This window comes from Perissodus microlepis, chromosome 11 (assembly GCF_051167445.1).
Source record: "Perissodus microlepis isolate ML-2025 ecotype Zambia chromosome 11, ASM5116744v1, whole genome shotgun sequence".
Classification (NCBI taxonomy): Eukaryota; Metazoa; Chordata; class Actinopteri; order Cichliformes; family Cichlidae; genus Perissodus; species Perissodus microlepis.
The window spans coordinates 16,373,838-16,391,130 of record NC_140471.1 but is presented as its reverse complement, the minus strand read 5'-3'; the positions used below and the strand labels follow the sequence as shown (position 1 = coordinate 16,391,130).

The 17,293-nt window shown below is 40.4% G+C and overlaps 1 protein-coding gene across 2 annotated transcripts in view; it reads right to left on the bottom strand.

Moving 5' to 3' along the window:
• Nucleotides 1-2,262: 2,262 nt before the first annotated feature.
• usp45 (ubiquitin specific peptidase 45) overlaps nt 2,263-17,293 on the bottom strand; it is a 39,479-nt gene continuing 24,448 nt past the window's right edge. For both annotated transcript variants that reach the window (XM_084942875.1, XM_084942876.1), the window contains exons 9-18: nt 13,074-13,161; nt 9,897-9,978; nt 9,347-9,438; nt 8,589-8,645; nt 8,224-8,355; nt 6,455-7,121; nt 5,821-5,918; nt 5,621-5,707; nt 5,300-5,444; nt 2,263-4,171 (exon numbers count right to left, since the gene is read on the bottom strand). In XM_084942875.1, the coding sequence (XP_084799001.1) occupies nt 4,041-4,171; nt 5,300-5,444; nt 5,621-5,707; nt 5,821-5,918; nt 6,455-7,121; nt 8,224-8,355; nt 8,589-8,645; nt 9,347-9,438; nt 9,897-9,978; nt 13,074-13,161 (1,579 nt within the window). In that variant the 3' untranslated portion in view covers nt 2,263-4,040. The remainder of the gene's footprint in view (nt 4,172-5,299; nt 5,445-5,620; nt 5,708-5,820; nt 5,919-6,454; nt 7,122-8,223; nt 8,356-8,588; nt 8,646-9,346; nt 9,439-9,896; nt 9,979-13,073; nt 13,162-17,293) is intronic.

Here is a 17,293-nt window from a genome sequence, read left to right as displayed (position 1 = left end):
CTGCAGAAAATAATTCATTTGTAATGAATGAATATTTTGCACAAAAAGCAGCCACAGCCATTTAACATCAAAGGCTTCTTAGCTTGAATTTTTTTTTTCCAATAACACATTTAAAATGAAACACTTCATTGTCAAACACTTGATTTGTATGCAGCCACAGATTGTGCATGTCACATTTCAATATTTTATTGTTCAAGATGCTGGGTCGAAATTTGGTTCTTCCTAATTTGTGTTCTCTTTTTGAGTATTTTTCACCTTCATTACTTCTTAAGTACAGGAGATACCCACATGAAATTCGCACAGCTGTAAAACAGCTGTAAAACGCTGTTACAAATGGCAAGCAAATCAATTTCACACCCAAACCAAGTGGCAGAGCTTTTGTTTCACAAAGCTTTTTAATAACCAACTTTTAGCATCAGTATCATGGGGAATATCATAGGTTTAATAGCAAACAGCACCAGTTTAAGGTTTATAATATTGAGTAACATAAGAATGAAGCAATGTTGGTGTTCACATTTTTTTTTTAAAAAACTCAGACATATTTATATTCTGAAAATTCTTCCATTCATTTTCTCCTGCTTAACCATTTCAAGGTCACAGTTGGGCTGGAACCTATCCCAGCTGCACACCCAGACAGATCCAGCCCATCACTGGTCTGATGCAGAGCAGAGACAGCCATTCAAGCTCACACCTACAGCCAAGTTAGAGTCACCAGTTAACCCCAATCATGTCTTTGGACTGTGGGAGGAAGTTGGAGCACCTGGTGAGAACCCAGGCATTAAATGGAGAGCATGCAGACTCCACACAGGAGATTCAAACCCATGACCTTGTTGATGTGATATTATGGTGCCATCAAATGCACCACAGTTTTTCCAAAATTCCCACAATTGGAGCACACACAAGAGGTTTCGTTCTTTCAGTTGGATTCAGGTCAGGTGATTGGCTGCGTCATTTTAGCAGCACTATTTTCTTTCTCTGAAACCATTTGAGTTTCCCTGATGGTGTGTTTGGGATCATCACCTTGCTAAACCCCCCCCCCCTTTGAAACACTTGCTGATTCTGGTTTTTCTGTACCTTTCTTTGCATTCAATACTTTTTCCCTGTGTGAATTGTTACCAACATCTGGTAAGAATTTCATGTCAATAGCACCTTTAGAAATGTTTTTTCTTTTTAACTAAAATCTGATGCTTTCAATACTTATTTCACCTGCTGTGTCCATTTGGGAATCCAGCCATTTGCTGAGCATAAACAGGTGCTCGTGTCATTCTGGAGGTTCAAACTGCATAATTTAAGACTTATTTATTGGCATGAATAAATTAAGCCATAATCAGCAGGATTCCAGCATTAAACAGACTGGATGGAGCCCACCATTTTTCCTAAAACAGAACTGAAGCACTTTATGAGAACATGTCGTGTGTTTGAAGAGGTCATGTGCAGGTGTTATTTAATACCATCGTGTACTCTGTTGGTATAGTGTTGGTGCATTTGCCCTGTGAAGAACAAAGCCTGAGGCGTGTGCAGTCCAAGTGTGTGAATGCTTCCATGTGAAAACGTGTTGAGCGTGTTATACATTAGCGAGTGCATGTGCAGCGTGGTGTGCAGCTGGACCAGGCTGACAGTGAGAGCAGTAAAAATTTAACCTCCACTGCTGGTAGACGAGCTCCACAGCAGCACCTTATTAGTTTCTTAAAACTGTCTCATGCAGAGGGAGGGCGCTTTTCATTACACGAGATTAAATCACATCAAATGCCTCAGCAGCATGTCCTCCAGCCAAAAGCCCCCCTTTAAAAATAGACAAACGCACTTCAGAAAAGATTTACTCGTCTTGTTTGGTGGCGGTTTGACAACATGTTCTATGTTCCAGCCGCACGGCCGGGATGTCACAGCGTGTGGGAGTGAGAGAACGCGCGGGGCGAATGTCTTTGGACGTTGCCCTTTTTCCTGATTCCACACCCACCTCCTTTTCACCAGCTCCCGACATGTTCTGAAGCAGTGCTGCTTTGCACCCGTCACGGCCGATAACGGGCGAAGACTGGCTGAATGTGGCACCGCGGGATCCGCAGTGACAGCCGAGATAGGAAGAGGGAGACTGTCGACGACATCTTGTTTGGAGTAAAAAAAAAAAACAACCCAAAAAACAAAACCCAGCATGACACCAATTTAGCAGCAGAAAACATTAAATCTATTGTGATTTCTTTTCTACTACTAGAGCTGTTGCACAAGAGAAGCTTAAAGAAAAAAAAAAAAGAATATCGTTGAATATACTGTTCATAAATTAGGTTTATTTTTATACATTATGTTTTATGTTCATTCCATAAGCAAATTTAAATATTTTTCTGGGAGCAAGAATTTGTCTTGAGGAAGGAAACCCTGCACGCCTGGAGCACCATGAGTTTTGTATTGTCTTATATGTACAATTACATACACTCAGTACTGTTTTTGCTTACAGTAAGCAATACTGTACATAAATAACCCACGCATATCCCTCTTTATATGATTGCAAGTTGTCTTCTCACCATGCACGGGTTTCTTAACCGTGAAGAGAGGCACAGATTTTGTATTTTTTCTGTCGCAGGCGAACATAATTCATAAACTCGGATGCATACGTTGAACTCTTTTCTGTCTAATCGTTTGGCAAAGCAGGAGAAATAAAAGTAGTTGAATCTAAAATATTTTCATAGAAAAACAAAAAACAGGTCATTTGTCATGGACATTTGAAGAATAGGAAATACATTCATTAGAACATCAACCCATGCACATTACAGAAAGAGGTTTTTCTTATTAGCCTTTTTTTTAAGCCTTTAAACTGTTTTCTAACATGTTTCTCTCATTTTTTTTCTTCTTTTATGCTCAAGCTTATTCATGGCATTAGAGAATGAAGAGCAAGTCTGTTGTGGTGCTGACTGTTTGTCTGACACTTTCGCGTGTTCGGGTGGAGCTGAAATACAATGAAGGCAGAAGAAGTGCGTTGTTGATGCGATAAACATCAAGTGCGCCTGCCTGCGGGGGGGAGAACTACACCGATGACCTTGAGGGAGAGTATGTTAAAGAAACTCGGCTCAAACTTGCCGCAGAAATAAAAAACCAAACAAACTTGTCTTTGGCAAATTCAATTCACTGATAGTCAGACATTTATACATTCTGATTTTAAGAAAACAATCCTTTTGAAAAAGGCCGAAGTAGAATAATGTTGTGCTACTTCTTTAAAGGTGCTGTGTGGCAACTTCAGTCAGTATGTTAAGCCAGTGTGTATCCTGCGTCAACAGAGCCAAGGCTGATTTTTCAGACTGGGTGTCTCAAATGTACAAACACAGATTCCAGTGAACTCCACAGAATGCTGCTTCTCGGCTCCTCCTCGTCTATATTCGTCTTTACTGTCACAAATGATCACGCTCTCACTGAAGCCATTGCCTCACAATTCAAATATTTTGTGCGGAGCATTTACATTCATAACACAACCAGACTACCAAGTCTGATTTAAGCTGGCGATCATTTACTGATGTGAAAATGGTACACAGCACCTTCAAACTACATTCACCGGTCTCTCGCTCACTCACCCACACAAATACACGCAACCGACACCAACTCATAGGCGCCGGGTACAGGTTAGCATGCAGTAAAATTCTGCCACTTCCAGTTAGTTATAGTAGTAAACTATTATGCATTTTACATCTCAGGCACGTGACTGTGGCTGAGACACACCATAACATTTGAACAGCTCAGGTTCAATAACACTCTGGTTTTCACCTAGCCTCTTTTTAAAGAGCAGGCTTTTCATAGTAATGATGATATTAATAATAATAAAAAACAGAACATGAATGAAAATCTCTAAGCCACAAAATAAAATCCTTTTATCCTTTATACATCTACAATATTTAAAGGTGCCAATTTAAGTAATACAAAGGTGTATACAGTGAAATCCTTCCCTTTTCTTGCCTCCAAAACACCCAAAGATACAGTAAGAGGAGTTTACAGGCTTCTGCAAAAACAACACAAAGCAAAAGGAGGTTTTCTAGAGATAAATACTTTCTTCTGTCATGTTAGAGGATTTCCTCATAGAAGAGCAGATATGCCTGAGAGTTGAGTACCCTTGACTCTGGTACCATCTGAACTGTGGTATCGCTGACATACACCCACTGGCCCTGGGAGCTGCTGCAGGTGTCCCTGGCACCTGGGAAAAAACAAAAACAAAACCCACAGTGTCAACATCGTGAGGCATAAAGGCTCCTCCTGGAGTCGGGGAGTGGAAATACAAGGAGATACTGGGTTACTGGGAGTAAATATTGGGACAAGCTGTCACTTCATGCTTCCATAGCAACAAAGCTAAAATAATGCTAGCCAGTCAGGAGTGCTGAAAATAGCTCAAAGTGGACTCATTGTGCTCTTCTTATTTTCTATATGTTACAATGGATGAAACTTTATATAACCCTCAAAATGTCACAAGGGGCATTTTAAACTCCGTTCTGAGAGCTTACAACACTCGATTTATGGTAACTAAGTGGTAAGACCAGTGCCATCAAGTAAACAGACAGAAAGCCTCAAATAACAAGGTCACAGATTACAACAGGCTAACTTACTGCTATTACCTGCGTATTATAGCAGAAAGACTGCATAAATTAAAAAAACCTGAATACTTTTTAAAGTCTTTCATTAAAACACATTTTTAAAAAGGACCTGCAGACATGTTGGCAATAAGATTAATTTTTTTTACCTACTACTCTCACATGAAAAAAAGCAAAGCATGATTATATATACAAAATAATACTTTCAAGCTTAGCTGAGTTAAAATGAAATTATTGTAGTAAGTTACTTTAATAATTTTACATTGAGCAGCTATAGCAGAAAGAAGAAATGTTGAGGAAGACAAACTTTCATTTAATAGAGATGTCACACGGCCTTAAGATAAGAAATTGCTCGATTCACCAGTCTGTCAGCATTCATTGTAAAGATGTGAGACCTGTGTGTCATCGCCAACTAAAAGCTCCTATTGTAAGACATCATTTCTTAACAATATTTTGGAAGCAGCAAGGAAAACTTCTTCCTTGAGGTTTTCAGCTATTTTTCAGCTTTTCTGCAAACCTGGACACGATATAAAAAGAAAATGAAAGACGGAAAGAGAAAAACATGGCTCCAAAGAACACAAAAAACTTCCATTCAACCTGCTCTTTGTGGAGGACATCTTTGAGGTTACAGGGGAGTCAGGGTTTTATTGCCAAAACACTGACTAAGCTTACAAAAACACAGAAACAAAATAACAGATAGAAGGTCTTGAAAGAGCTCAGGAGAGCTGGCCCCTGACCTGACAGGTTCTTGTGCTGTTGTTCTGTTTTCCTCTGTGGAGCGCGCACTTTTACATATGCAGTGTAGTGGCCTCCACGCATTGAGCCACTGTGTTCGACAATCCCGTACAGGCTGTAGAGGACACGCTCACCGGCTGCCAGGTTCTAGTGGGAAAAAAAAGAAAGAAAGATTAGCAAAAAGTAAAACTGAACTTTAAAAAAAAAAAAAAAAACTACTACCAACCAAGGACTTTCATTACAAGCTGAACCAATAAAGTGATGTAGTCACGGAAAAAATCTGAAGGTGCAGGAAAGTTTTCAGAAAATTTAAACTGTAAAACCTTGCAGGACGCAGAGCAGAAAGGAGCCAGATCCAGGATCAGAGGAAAGTCAACATGGCGGTTCACCTTACGGAGGTTCATCCCTGCCTTAAAGGAGAGAAAAAACAAACAAAAACACACACGTACACACACCAATCAACAATTAGGCTCTCAAACTTACTGATGATTTTGCTGAAGAAAACAGAGTTATGGCTGCCTACCTGGTGGAAGCGTTTCAGGTGCAATGTGATGACAGGAGGCAGTGAGGATATGAGCATCTGCTTCCTAGCGCTGGTGTAAACCTTCTCCACTTTCTTATCTATGCAAACACAAAAACACAGTAATGTCAGCTACAACTATTAACTACTTGAGTAATTTAGACAAACACAGAAGCAAGCCAAAAATAATATCAGCCACTCAGTATGGGCAGTATGGATTCCTGGACGTCTGTTCAAACTTGAGCGGTCATTTTAGAGCAGCAGTCTGATATGTGAAGACATGCAGCAGCTCATGAGAGTGAGTCCTCAGATCCAAGGCCTGAGATTTCAGCTCTGTGTATGTTATGACTCACACTACAAAGAAGTGGACCGCTACAGGATTGGACAGACAATTTTCTGTGTATGTTTTTATTCTTTCCCCCCCACAACGACAAAAATACCAACTCCACACAACCAACTGTAAAGAATGTGAAGAATACTCCGATGGAAGATTTTGCGTGTAGCGTATAGACAACCTGTGGTCTGGGATTCAAATGTACAATAATCTGGAAATAATTTAAAATATGCTTGTAAAAAAATGCTGGTTCCTTATCCTCAAAGCATTGTACTCTGCTTCCAGATGTTTGTTTTCTTTTACCTGCTGAGCTGCTCTTGCGCAGCTGCTTCATCCTACGTTCAGTGCAGCTCTCACAGAGCAGCCTGTTGTTGCCCATCAACAGCTCCACAGAGGTGAACTGGTGGAGGCAGGACTGGATGGAGCACTCCTTGGAACTGGGTGTGTAACTGTGGGACAGAGCCTGGAAGGCCCCCTGGTGGTGCTGATGGTGGAGATTGTCTCGGCTCTGTGTTTCTCCGTGCTCCTCTGGAGAACAGTGTGCAGATGGAGAGCAGTCCCCAGAGCTGAAGCTCAGGTTGACTTTAGAGACGGCGCTAACTAGCTGTTCCACAGCGCCGCCTTGCCTTGTGGAAGACGATGAAGAAGGAGATGAGGCGGAGACAGGCGTAGGGGACGGAGTGAGGGTGGAGGTGGATGATGGGGTAGACATGTGCCTGTGGCTGTGGCTCTGGTTGGAGGAACGTGGCGTCCACTCGCTCTCAGAGGCCTCGCTGTCGGCGTCATTGCTGCTGTCTTGAGCACCCGAGTCTCTCTCGCTGCCGTCCGACAGGCTGCCGGCAGCCGCCATCTTACAAACTGAGACGCAGTGGCTTGATCCACCTGCAACGCCTTCATCCTCTGGTCGGTCCCCACTAAAGCCTGCTCCTTTCTCCTCCACAGAGCTGGAAGACCTCCTGCTCTGTTGCTTCTGTGGAAAGGGAGAACAAGTACATTATCATTATCATGCACACTGAAGACTGATCTTTCTGCAGGATACTGCATTTTTATTTTAAATTCTCATTCATTTAAAAAAAAAAAAAAAATTCTCATATCTGTACACAAGCATTCTAAGAGTCTTTCTAAAGGAACTCTCACCAAAGCCAAAAACCACAACACCTTCCCATGAATACTGAAGGCAAGTCCATCTAATGCATAATCATGCATTAGAAAAACAGAAACCAATGTCAGAGAAACCAAATACCAGAGAGAAAACCTCTGCCAAGGCAGCTCACTCTCTGGGCAGTATTTACTTTTCAGAGAACAGTATTGCATTTTCTATATATTCAGTTTGTTTCCTTTGTTCTTTTTAAAGGTACTTTGAGAAGTTTGTAGTTTGGTTTTGTTATTTATCCTGGTGAACCCCATTTTAATATACTTGATGATGAGTACAATTATTCTTTAGTTTTCTTTATTTATGTGGACATTGTTTCAATCTTTAGTTAGAAAAAAAACTTTATTTTCTTTTCCTAAAAAAACAAAACAAACAAAAACCCCAAAACAATTAATGCCGTGTATTTGAATTGTTATAACTGTTACTGTAATGCATATAAAGTCAGAAGAAAATCAACTATACTCAAAATGTATTAAATAGCTCAAGCTCTTTAAATAGCATTATTAATCACTTTGACCCTGAGATCAATTTATTGACCTTGAAGGAGGTCAATAAATTGTAATATTTTTATAGTACTTTCTATATGTTGACAATACACACCATACTTGTAAGAATCATAGTTCCTAAGTTCTAAGGCTTTTTGTCAATTTGCAGATAATAAATCAATAAGCTGGTCTTGCAGATCTTGGTGGTTGCCATTCATGGTCAAATTTCAATGGATTGTTAACACGTATCTACACCCAGAAAAAGTTTTAGGAGAATTCATTCAAAACTGTCCATAAGATTGCATTTGTAGACAGAACAACATGCACACAAACACTACCAAAAACATAACCTTCTTGGCAGCGGTAATAATAATAATAATAATAATAATGATGCTCAAGAAAAGGAGCAGAATAGACCTGTACAACAGTCTCACCTGTCCGCTCAGCTTCCTGGTATTTCTGTTGACAGAGTGTGTTGCAGAAGGAACCTGCTCACTGTGAGCTGTGTGGCTCTCCTGCTCCCGGGTGCCCTTCCCCAGCCTACCAGGGTTGGAAGGTTTTGATGTCTGAGCACAACAAAAACATGGAGGTGCAAAGAAAAAAAAAAGTTTCAACAAGGACATTGAACTGATTTCAGCAGATGAGGTTGGCCAGTAAAAAAAAAAAAAAAAAAACATAAAACAGAGAAATGCACCACTAACCCAGCAATCTGTGAGATAACTTCCAGCTCAAACTGTCTCAGAGAGTTAATTTGTATCCTTTAAATTATCCACAATGAATGTAATTTACAGCAGCTCACCCTCTCCTCTATAATGGGCAAAGAGATGTCAATGAAGGCTTCCTTTACTGTGGATATCTGAAAGAGAAATAACTGCAAGTCAGTGTCATGATATAAACGTTTAATCTCTTCAACAGTTAAAATCATAGTTCTGCTGCAGTCTAAGAGAAGATGACTGAAAATGCTTTCATTTCCTCTCCTCTTTCTTAGCTCCACACCTGCTGCTCTCCATCTTCAATGATACTCTTTAGTTTGCATAGAGGCATGTGCTTTGTTAACCACCCTAAGCTTCCACAATTTACTGTAAATGCCTGCTGTAAACAGTTGGTATTCGAGCTGGTCCTTGAAATGATTTATGTTTGTTTTTCCACTGACTTCCATTTGTTACCTCTGATTAATTCTGGAATGTTTCCTGGACGTCACAGCTGGTAAAGAAATCTTGTTGCTTAGTTTTGTTGTCTTTTCATTTCTGGTTAGAGATAAATGTCTGCCAATTTCTGACTAACTGAAAAATACCAGTGCTGCTCCTGTGACAATCATTCAAAGCAAAAAAAATCAAATAATTAAGGCATGAAATGTCTCACAATGAGTCCTAACTAGGTTACACAGCTATTAAAAAGCGACTCGTGTCGGAGCTGGTTGGTTTAAGAAATGCCAGCTTGTCAACCCTCATGTGCTTCATACGTTCTAATTCTACAGAGGGGAAAAAACCCTACAGAGCAGCGTCTGACTGGTTCTTCCCGACTATTCAGGTCCTTTGCTTGATTTCACTCGCTTACGTGCTCGCACTCTTCGCACATGATTGTGTTTGTGAGCTCGCCGACAAAGATGCGGTCGACAAAATTCATCTTCACACCTTCTTTCCCGTACGCTGATGGAGAAAAAGACAAAGGGTTTTCTTTTATTATTTATGCATGAAAATTGTGATTATTGCTGTTACAAGATTACCTTCAAAATTTTCAACACTATAATTTCCATTTTAAACACTATTAAGCATCACAATTTACAATCATTACTGAGAATTAATGAGATCAAAAAGTGCAAATAAAGGACTACTTTCACTGCTGAGACAAAGGAAGAACATGGGTCAATAAAAAACAAGTGACACAGATCATAATTAACTATTTAAATTTATTAGCTGCTGTATAAATAACTGATTATACACAATCAATTTTGGATACACAACTGGAAGGGTGAGCTAAAACATGAGCATGTTTATTCTTCTCTTCATGAAACTGTCCTCTGCTTCAGGAGTAAATTAACTGCATTTCCACCAAATGCCACAAGATGGAACTATTGATCTCTGCCGTGTGCCGCCTCCATACGAACCTTTGACTTGGCGTTTGGTCTCCTCGTCTGCTGTCTTCTCTGTAGGATTGTTGAACGCCTTTAAAATGCCCGCTTTCACCCTCTGCATATAACAAAACCAGAAAAATACTAGAAGTCACATTCGAGGTAATATTCATAAATCAAATTAATTATATAAATGATGGAAATAAAATGCATTTTTGGGGGGATATTTCTTGAATTCTCTTTATTACATCCATTAGTGACATATCACAATCTCGCCTGCAGCTGAGCCTGACAGGTATACCCATTATAAGCATCATTAGTGTAAAATAATTATTGTGCTTGTCCAAAAATGTTATCATGTAAATCACTTAATTAAATGTGCATGTTTGTGTGTGTGTGTGTCGTTATCTTATTGGAGGTGACATGGTCAGTGAGTGTGTTGTGAGAGAGCTGTGAAGAGGCACAGCCACAGTAAAGCACCAATCAATAGATAATTGGCCATGGTCCATGTCTGAGTCGAGACCAGTCGGCCCCCATTGTCCCGGGACCCACACACTGCACTGGCTATTTAGGTCAAAAAACCCTGTTAATCCCAGCCCGGCCAGTCTGCACCTCATTCAGAGAGCGTGGTCAAACCAGGATGTGGCTCTCCTACTAATTAATTACCAGTAACCCCCATGCCTCTCTATCTCTCTCCCCCAAAAGTAACAGCATGCACTGTCTCACACAGGATGGGCCAAAGGGAGGGGAATCTGGTCGGGGGGCGTGAAGAGAGTTGCTGGTACAAGTGTGCAGGGGTGGAAACTAAAATGAAGACAGGGCAAAGAAGGACAGTCCATGCCCTGGGAGGGTAATACCTCCCATCTCAGCTAATTGGTGATAATTGACTGGGTCTAAATTAGCATATTCAGATCTCTGATACTAATGGCCATTAAACACAAACACTTAGGGCCTCTAAAAGGTTGGCTACACACAGTGAACACAATATCGTGGCTCTCCCGCTCTCTTATACACACACACACACACACACACATACAATGATGTGGATGTACTATCACTAATATTACATTTGTGTGTTCACACAAATAAGAAACAAATGGGTTTATTCCAGTTATGAATGAATCAACGTTTCATGAATTGATGTGTGCATCCTGTTTTTCTGTTTGAGAACACGGGATAATAATAATGCTTTGATTTTTACAAGAAACATTAGTAACTGGTATGACTTATGAGTTTTAAAAAAAGGCATTCGCTAATGTAGGCCTAAAATGCCACTGAATCTCTGAATGTGCTGCATAAATGAGTTTCTGAGTCAATGAATAGCGGAGGCCATACCCCCCCTCCCTCTTTACCTCCTTGATTGGATTGGGAGACGTGCTGATGAGTGTGTGTGCATGTGTGTTTGGGAGGAGGCTGTGGGCGACCCTCAAGCACAATGGGACGGCCCTGGAGCTCATTCAGCAGCTGTGGGTTTCCCAAGATCACACAATGATGCCGGTTATGCCACTTGCAAGTCCCCTAAGTGGCACAACTGTTACTGTTCACAAGTTTGAATGGGAACAGGGGAGCCGAGCCCGTGGCCCTTTCCTGGGCCCGGGGCTGACCACTAAACACACCCGCTAACTTCTCCTCCTTGGTTTCACACAGCCACTGGTGGGATCACAGGGGCCAGCTAAGCCCTCCAATGGGCTGTTGTGGGGTCTCCTAATTGCCCCATGAAGGGTTGTGGGGGCAGGGGTTCTCTGTACTTGCCAAAAACATGGCACCATAAGGTTTGAACACAACTGCTGGCTAAAGCTGACATGGGTTTATGTGAGCGAACAAAGCCACCCACAAAAACACAGATGAATGTCTTATGGTGATAGCCATCTAGGATAAGTTTTAAGATCTTTACTGAATTACAGCATAATGCACATGTGGAGCAGTTGATAGGACTAACAACAAGTAAGACAATGATTAGCTCCTCATGGCTTTTGAAATAAACACAGTGGCAATACCGCTGGAGCTAAAAATCAACCATCTCAATTATTCTGATGCATTTTTTAACTTAATTATTAGCACGTGAGATTGAACTATCATCACCAAGTTACTAATGTGCATTTTTTTAAAGCAATCGAGCTGAGTGTTTGAGCAAACTTTAAAAGTCAAGCACCTCTGTGAGGTTGTACTTTGTGTTATTCATCCAATTTAGGTTTGGATATTTATATGTTGACATGAGGTGTGATCATGTTTGTCACTCTGCTCATACAAAAAATAAGTCAATACATAAAATCCATTAAATCTGTCTACTTTCCCCTTCAAGGTCGACTCCCTGATCACCACCTTTAGCTGTGCGGTTAGTTTTCAGTCATGGAAGTCCTATTCTGATCATTCCCACAAGTAAATATCAACTTCTGTGTCTAACTGACCTGATGTTTTTTCCTCACTGGCAATAAGAGCTGAGTCTGTGGCCATGACCCAGAGACCAAACAGCACTCTTCACTGAAAGAGTCTGCAGCATCCAAGACTGAAGGCAGCAGCAGCATGACCAGAAGCAAGCTTCCTGACATTAAAAGGGTGTACCATAAATTCATCCAGCAGACTCAGACAGGGCTCCCTTTGTAAGGCTTAGATGTTTTTGAGACAAGAGTTTGGTGAAAACTTGAACTGCAGTGCCAGCAACTTTGATCCAGCACACACAAGTTTTGTGTGGCAAAAAGAACAAAATTCTCACTTCTCACTTCCCCAGAATTTAAATTTAGGTTAAAAGGTCAATTTTTGGACACACTGCAGGTGATTCAACACCCATCACAAAGCATAAATGTAAGGGGACAGACAGGGACTTCCACAAAGTGAGCTAAAAACAGCAGATAATCTCGAAACAGAGGAGGCTGAAGGAATCTACAGGGCAGACGGAAATTAAATCTTGTTTTTGTATCACATATTTCCTAGTCAGCACAAAACTATAGCTAAGCACATTGAAACTAAAACACATAAATCTATTGCCTTAATGTTTGCTATAACCTTAATATGTATTCATGTTGTTCTGCAAATTTGTCTCATACAAAATGTTCTAAATGCACCTGAATGAAGACGACAAAAATAAACCACAAACACTTTGTGCTTGATTGAAGAACATAATATAACAAAACATCTCCCAATTCTTATTCTGGGCTTAGAAAAATCATATGGATTATTGAAATACATGAAAGCCTATTATGTATGAAGGCGTACTTTAGTTTCTTCTACTCGTATGGAGTCCAGTAAGTAGTGCAGAAGCTCCTGGCTGTCTTGTTGTTGGTAGCCCTTGAAGCATGGAGCTCTGGAGAAAAACAGAAACATATTTTTTTAGAAGAAAAAAAAACCCACAACAAAAAACCCAAAAACAAAATAAACAAACAACAACAAAAAAAAAACAAACAAAAAAAAAAACCGCCCAGAAAACAAAGTTAATACTAACTGAAGGATGGATGTTTGTGAAAATACAGTGACAACATCAAACGTGGGAGTGAATCTGACTCAAAAGATTCTGTTGTTTGTGCACAAAAACTGATCGCGTTATCGAGTCTAGAAGAAAACCACTGAACACAAAGCAATTAGAATCCATGGCAAAACACGCAAAAAGAAGAAACCGTGCATCAAGGTCTCTCAAGAGTTTTCACTGCTGGATCTGTGAAATCCTATCTGCCACTATAACTCCTCCTTTCACAATCCAGGTGGACGCAGTATAAAGCTTATACACTTAAAGGACCAACAAACAATTTGTTAAAGTTATTTTGGTGGACAGAATATTTTCTTCATACTGTCATGTTAGCAGAAACCCAAACAAGACATTTTGAATTGTCCCTAGATATGATTTAAAACCAGAACATCAATGACAGAGTAGCTCATTAGGCTCATGACCCAAGACAAATCACAGATTTTAAATGTTTGTGCAGGGCAGAAAGAAAGCTGCAAGTCCACTTGTCGTTGGTTGGCTCTAATGCGCAATATAATGAGAATTAAAATCCACCGAGAAGTCGAGGACGCTTGCAAACAGTCATATCCAGGATCTTAGGTTAACAACTTCACTAAATGGTCTGAATAGAATATTGTTCAGTACATCATAATTGGGTGCTCATAAAACCACAAAAACAACCTTGAGCTTGAGCACAGGTTGGGTGAACTCACACACAGTGATCACATGTTTGATTATATTCTGACCAAAACTGTAGGAGGAGGAGCAATTTTAGTGAATGTGAACAGACCACCAGATGAGCTCCAGCTCCATCTGAGTAACCCCATTACCAGGATGAACACCTATTTGCTACTAGCAAATGAACTGTGTGAAAGCAGGTCCCCCTCAGATAAAATTAAACATATTCTTTTTGTGAAAGCAGTTGCTTATTACACTGAACTTCAATAAATGATAAATTCATTATACTTTATTATAAAAAAAATTATACTGGATGGAAAAAAAAGAGATTTAAATAAGTCTTATTAAATACCATTCTTCCATCCATAAAAAAGTAAAAAATAAATACAATGAAGCTCTCCAAGCAATATAAGAAGAGGTTCATAGGCAAGTCACCACTCCTCTATGTTGGATACTTCCATGAAATTGACTTTCTGCTGTGCACAAACCTTCTTGGTAAAGCGAATGGACACCATTAGAGTGGTTAGAGGGGAGGCTCTCCTTGGCTCCGACCCCTGGCTGTCCACGGTGAAGCAGATGTGAGGACAGATGCCAGGGGCAGATGGGTAGCCAAGGTTGGAGCTACTGCGACCTGTTGGGCCGAGGCAACCACATAACCAAAGGACAGGTTGGTTCAACAGGGATAACACATACTGAGAGGCCACATTCCTGATTAGACAACATTGAGGGTGGTCAGAGGTGGGCAGTGCGTAGTAGTGGGTTAACTCCTTTCAGGCCATTGTGGATCTTTTGCTATGCTATGATCTTTGTATGTTAAGTTTCTTTGCTTGCCAAAATGTTCTGAATAGGAATGCTGCACACCTGTTCCTGTCTGATGAAAGCAGTTAATCCTATTATAACTATTAAAAAGGAATGCAGTGTGTCAAATATAAATTCTGACCAATACATTCTCCTAATGACATTCCTAATCCTACTTATGTGGGAAGATCACTCAGACCAAAACAGCTTTTTACACCCTTGACACTTGCCCTGAACAAATTGATGTCCATAGCTAGGAGAGAAATGGCCAAGCACCTCTCTTCAACACAGGTCAGAACCTGTAAATCTGGAGGAGATCAAAGTTGCCCCACATACTCGCATCTTATCCTAATCTCTGTCTTCCATGCCTCTTTTTGTGCAAACAGAAGGCAACGTGCAGGGGTGAAGATGTTACAGAGAACATATGTTATTTACTGGCGAGCCTCCAAGAAGAGCAGCAAGTAAAGGAATGCCTCCATCTAGCTTTGCCAACTGAATTTGTTGATCAACTAAAAGAGAGAAATATGAAGACAAAACAGAGGGGAGAATGCGTGAGACAGAAAAAAAAAAGGGGGGGGGAAAGAGAGAGGCAGTGAAAAAGAAAAAAAAAATGAATGCGCATGGTTGGTATCAGTGGGAATGAGGAGGTCTGGAAGTTCATCCCAGTGGAGACAAAGCAGAAGGGCCCTGTAGCCCTGCTCTCAATCTGGCCAATACAAACAGCTGCGGTGCTAACACAATTAATAGCCGGATGAGTTAGTACCAGACACAAGGCCACACAAGCTCCCCCCAAGTCGAACACACACACACACACACACACACACACACACACACACACACACACACACACACACACACACACACACAAAAAAAAAACATGTTTATTATTATTAATCCTTTACTCTTAGATGGCTTTAAAACATTGCAGTTCAATGTTTGCATTCACTGCAGCATTTAAACACTATGAATAATTTCAAATTAAAAATAATAAACATTTGTTGTCACTCTGAGAACATTGTTAGTTTAACTACTGACTTCACTAATGGGAAATTGAGAGACAAACCCCCCAAAAACATTCATTCTGACTACATGGATTGGTCTGCACCCTCACTGATGCTGACATACTAGTGCTGTATAAGAGAAAGAAAACTCATATATCATGACACAGTAACGTATTTAAAGGTTGATTCGTCAATGAGAAATGGCACAATGTTTGAAACTGTAACATAAAAAGATTTTATGCCTATTGAAATATTCCATAAAAACGCACAAAAATTCTAGTGCAACAGGGAAAAAAAATAAAGAAAAAAAAAAATCACTGAACCGCCATCAAAGATTGGCTTTGTACTTTTAATTCATATTTTTCTGGTTTTGATCATGAAGCTCTCAGCATCATTATTCGAAGGTGTCCTGTGTTCACAAACCAGATAGAGAGCAGCAGAGCAGAGGGAAAGGATGTAAAGTTTCAATGCCAGCTTTGAATATGTGCACATGTCAAAATTATTATTCTTATTTTTATACCAACGCTGAATCTGTCTCTCTTCTTTTAATGTGGTGTGCGCTGTATGTGCATGTGACCTGGATGCCAGCACTAGATGGAATCCATTGTTGTCATGTGCTATTTCTATCAGGGATGAAAGGCTTCTCACAAGGCTTATTTATGAACAATTTTTGAAAGATGTGAGTATGTGGACACAGTACACGGACAGAGAAGAGAGCCAGCATACTTTTCATTTTTTTGCTCCACAAGAGTGTCCAGTGGCTGTCCTGAAAATGGAATCAGTCCTTGAAAGAAGCAGGTGTTGATGAATGCCCTCTGTGTGGCCTTTTTGTCCAGATTGTGCATTACACATGTGTAGAGAGTGCATCCAGATAAAGTGATGGACATTAATGATGAAAATTCTCAAAAAATTGTCATTTTTAATACTTAAGACATTTCAAGTCCAGGTCCAAAAAGGAAAACAGACAAACAGTTGTGTCTGTAATTATTTTTTTTCCCGGTTGTGCCACTGACTGGCTTTGTAGTACACTGGGTACAAGCTGGGACCCTCACTGGCACCAGATACAGAGTGTGGTGCTGGCCGTCCGACACACACTGCTTGGCACTGGTCTGAGAACAGACCAGACCCCGTGCTGTTGGCAGGAGGATGAGGAAGCAAGCTGTGGGGTACTCAGCTGGTTAAGGTCAAATCCATGTGAACACACGCACATTTAACACAAAAATGGGCTCGACTGTAGGATGAGCTGAGTAGAGTAGGTTGACTCATATGGCTGTTTCAAGGTGTCGGAAACAGACTGTGTTTGTCATTATAATTCAGAAGATTAGTGCTGTTTATTCCAACTTCTACCTTATTTTCAAAGCACAACAGCTCCAGCCTGCAGATTTACTTCCTTTTACCGAGAGTAAAGCCTAAATCAGAGTCTGCTCTGCGTGGGAATACTGTAAAACACTGGATCAGCCATGGCTATAATCATTGACCCCTGCTAAGTAGAAAAAAACCATTTAAACTGCGCTGATCAC